The 3,828-nt window shown below is 46.9% G+C and overlaps 1 protein-coding gene across 1 annotated transcript; it reads right to left on the minus strand.

The window, feature by feature from the left end:
* Positions 1-1,865: 1,865 nt before the first annotated feature.
* Positions 1,866-3,822, minus strand: LOC125530876 (protein TIFY 10b-like). Its single transcript, XM_048695298.1, has 5 exons — positions 3,778-3,822; positions 3,369-3,513; positions 2,626-2,873; positions 2,464-2,521; positions 1,866-2,366 (listed from the first exon to the last, which is right to left on the minus strand). The coding sequence occupies exons 2-5, from the start codon at positions 3,425-3,427 to the stop codon at positions 2,246-2,248; spliced, it is 486 nt and encodes a 161-aa protein (XP_048551255.1). The 5' UTR covers positions 3,428-3,513; positions 3,778-3,822; the 3' UTR covers positions 1,866-2,245.
* Between the last annotated feature and the right edge of the window lie 6 nt (positions 3,823-3,828).

A 3,828-nucleotide genomic window follows, 5' to 3' on the forward strand; every position in this document is an offset into this window, starting at 1 on the left:
TAAGTTCTCTTTTTTGCCATTAACTTCGTGAACTTGAGGCGTCCGATTTCTGCTTGTCGATGTTAGCTTGCCTCAATGTGTATGCTACAACAAAACATTAGGTGAAAATCTATCCATCTACAAATGTTCAGCATTTCCATTGGAAGAATTGTACAAAGCAAAACAAAATGAAACCCAATAAGCCAAACTCGTGCACAAGATTCAACCTCTATTGCAGGTAGCTAGTAGCTACCAATTGAATATTTGTACGCATCAGTGAGAGTTCCTTAAATACCAGATCGAGCAATATCAATTTCTATGTGCAGTTGCAAGACATTAATCCTGTAGTATTAAATACCTGGTCCAGAGGCATGTGGCGACCTGGATTGGGAGCGGCAAGATGTAGCAAAGAGCGAGCTGGATGGGGAGTCCCAGACTCCTAGTGGTGCTTGCTGTAAGGTGAGACGGGCGGCGAGCCAAGTGGCCGGCCACAAGCTTGGCAGCAGACCCGGACGGAGACCTCGTCCGGCTCAGCGGCGGCCCAAGCGTCGCCCTCCTCGTGCGGTGTAGCGGCGAACTGTTGCCCAATACGGCAATACGGCGACCCAGCGTCCTAGAGGAGGCAGGAGCGGTTTGTTTTTCTTTTTTTTAAGGGCGAGTGGAGGTGGGCAGCGGGGAGACCGGCGTTTGTTTAGCGTTAAACACGCGATGATTTTGAGCCCTATGATCTGCTGCATTAATGGATAGAATGAATTGGTTCTCCGCCCTCTTATAGTGGTAGTAGATAGTAGACTAGTTGATCAACTTGCGCTGGGACATGATCAGGTAGCACATGGCTCCACCTTTTGGTTGCCTTTCCCTTGGTCTGCCCTCAAAGCCATTCCACGCACGCATTTAGCGGCCAAAACAAGTAGTCCACAAGCTAAGTGCATGGACCTTACGGTTCACTCTTCTGTTTATAGTTTATTATATGCAACAGGTAGAATGCTCTCTTGCTGTTTCCGGTCAAGAAAATATTGTTGTTTTTTCACCCAAAAATGCTTCCTGAGCTTTCTTCTCTCATTTTTCCATGCCGACTGAGCTTTCCTCTGACCAGCTCAACATTCTTCCAAACAGTGCTATCAGGAGACATGCCACAAGACTAACCAGCACAAGGTTTTGACAAAGCCAAGGCATAATATTCCCACATAGTAATAACATAACAAAAGCAAATTCAAAAGGTTGAAGAAGGGGAGGCAGGAAGCTGCGAGGATGTGCACCGCATCATCGTCATCACCAGCATCCCTCTGCGCCGCGGTCTTATATTAGCAAGCACACAAACATAAAATACAGACAAGTTAAAGGAGAAAGGCAAGCAAGTTGCGCCGACGTGGGCCCCACCCCTTGCAACTTCCAAACAACTTCCTGTGGTTTTGTCACGCATCTTTCCTTGCTTTGCTTTAGCTGTCAACCAGGACCCTATCACCTCCCCAATTCTCACATGTGCTCCTGCCTTTTGGTTAAAGAATTAGGCAGGAAGGGGGTGACAAGTCTTGCCTTGTGCATCCGTCTTCCTCTCACACCCTATCCTCAGCTGGACAACGCCATCCAACCTACCCTGGATCTGCCTGACCCTCCCGTGCTGCTCTGTATTTGCATGATTGGTTACACAACTATAGATGAAAGCAACTTTACAATAGACCAAAATAGATCATTGCTTGTGTTTGTAGAGAATTAGATGCCATATCACTTGTTGACTACAGGCGGAATTTGTTTCCTTAGTTATATTAGCCTGTCCATGGAAAATCATTATCCATCGCCTCGACAAAACTCCCTCCCATGAACAAACAGAATAAGAACTCATACAGATCTGAGAACCGAATCATGTAAACATACAGCCACGGGAATACAAACATAATATGAATCCATTACAATCACTTGCTTTTACAAATCAAGGACAGAACTCAATGACAATACGGAATGATCAGAGTTCACATATAGGATACAGCTATGTTTCTTTGCACTAACTTTTTTTCCTTAGCATGGCCAACTCAATATCACCATGTGTTAACATGCCAAAACTTCTCTCGGGCTTCGGGCACCGGTCATCATCATTTGCTACTTCTCTTTACATCGGAACTATGGAGGCGAATAACATAGAACCATAACCTAAAACAAAACGCTAGAACATGATATGGGATAAAATATTCATGACTTGTTGATACTCTAAGGACAAAGCACATTTCACATATTTCTGGTAAGGGCATAAGGCTTCTGTCATGCCGCCTTATTGGTTTGGCTTCAGGGCGGCATTCGGCCCCAGTCCAAGCCATGGCTGGTTCTCAAACTCCTTCTTGACTGGTGTTGCATCAGAAGGAGAAGCTTGATATGGTGCCTTTGCATGCAGACTATACGAAAACAAAAGCACAAGTTAGATCCATAAACTGTGGTGGTGAGAAAAGATGATCATGAGATCATGAGTTCATGACAGCAAAAGCAACTTACCGATCCTTTCTCTTCTCAAGGAATCGGTGAAGTGACGCCTTTCTAGCAATTGGCAGATCTACAAGACAGAAAAGATTTTGTCAATAATCAACACAATAAGAACAAGCAACGTACATGTCAAACAACGCAATGGATATGTACAACAAATCACTGGGTAATTACCAGAAGCATTCGGACGAGCAGACTTGTGAGCATTAACCGGATCACTAGGCAAACTACTTGCCGGGGCCAGCACGGCCGTCTGGACCTTGGCGGTGTCTGCAGCAGTTGTGGTCGCAGAGACGTTCTGAACAACAGGGCTGCCCTTGCCAGCCAACTGCATCAGGCCCTTTGCCTTGTCGGCTGGGAAATCGTTGAACACGAGCACCTTCCCACCATAGAAGATGGTCAGCTGGCTCTTGTCTTCCTCCCTGAAATTTATGTGCACACAGCAATTAAGTACACTTGCAGACTACTCTTCAGTTTTGCACTAGCTGCCTAACCAATTTTCACCAGCAAGGGGAAATGTTCTCTGGGAAACCGTATTTTTTATTCATGTACAAACAAACTCAGCTCGATCAGTCGCTTTGTATCAATAAGGATACGGTTTAAGGTCGAATAGCTACGCTTTGGAGCATGAGCAAACCTAGTACTATTATAACTCGGAGCATGGATGGTTGATTGCTCCATCCCAAGAAGAAATCATCTCAACCCAGGGAGCAGTTGGTTGCAAATATTAAAATCGGTTAATTACAATCACTCTCAGCTAGATTTCAGGCCTTGCATAATCCAGTACGGTTCAGATAAACCGAACAGATAGAAAGGTTTCTCCACTCGCCATCTGACTTTTATCTGTATGTATGGATTCTGACTTGCACTAGCGTAAGGCTAAAAATGGAGCAGAGAAAAGTGGCACGGTCAAATACCTGGTAGCATCAGGGGCGGCGGCGTCCTGCAGGCCGGCGCTCTGCGGGAAGAGCTCCATGGTCTCCTTCTTCCTGCCGGCCTCCTCGCCCTCCGCCCCGGGCAAAGTGCTCTTCGTGTCCGCCGCCCTGTGAGCCTCGGCCTCACCTGAAACCCAATCAAAGCCTCAGATCAGAGAGCTGGATTTCTCAATTCACTCCACCAGCCACCAAATTCCAGACCAGATCGACGCGACGAGGACCTTCGTCCCCAAAATCGGGAAAACAGACTCAGATCTCGCGCGGAATCCCCCCAGAGGACAGAAACTTTTTCCCACGAATCGGAACGCAACCTCCCCCAACCAAATAAATAAATAAACAAACAGCGAACAGCTCTGGTGAAGCGCCCAAATCCCGAAACACGGCCGCTCACCCTTGTTGATTCCGAGGCCGAGCTCGGCGGCGGCGGCGCCGGTCTGGCGGG

This window comes from Triticum urartu, unplaced genomic scaffold (genome assembly GCF_003073215.2).
Source record: "Triticum urartu cultivar G1812 unplaced genomic scaffold, Tu2.1 TuUngrouped_contig_6625, whole genome shotgun sequence".
NCBI classification, from domain to species: domain Eukaryota; kingdom Viridiplantae; phylum Streptophyta; class Magnoliopsida; order Poales; family Poaceae; genus Triticum; species Triticum urartu.

Coding starts and splice junctions, on each gene's coding strand:
- LOC125530876 (XM_048695298.1), bottom strand. CDS start 3,427: ATGGAGCTCTTCCCGCAGAGCGCCGGCCTGCAGGACGCCGCCGCCCCT. Junction 2,874..3,368: donor GCCGCCCCTGATGCTACCAG/GTATTTGACCGT, acceptor CATAAATTTCAG/GGAGGAAGACAAGAGCCAGC. Junction 2,367..2,463: donor CTTGAGAAGAGAAAGGATCG/GTAAGTTGCTTT, acceptor GTTTTCGTATAG/TCTGCATGCAAAGGCACCAT.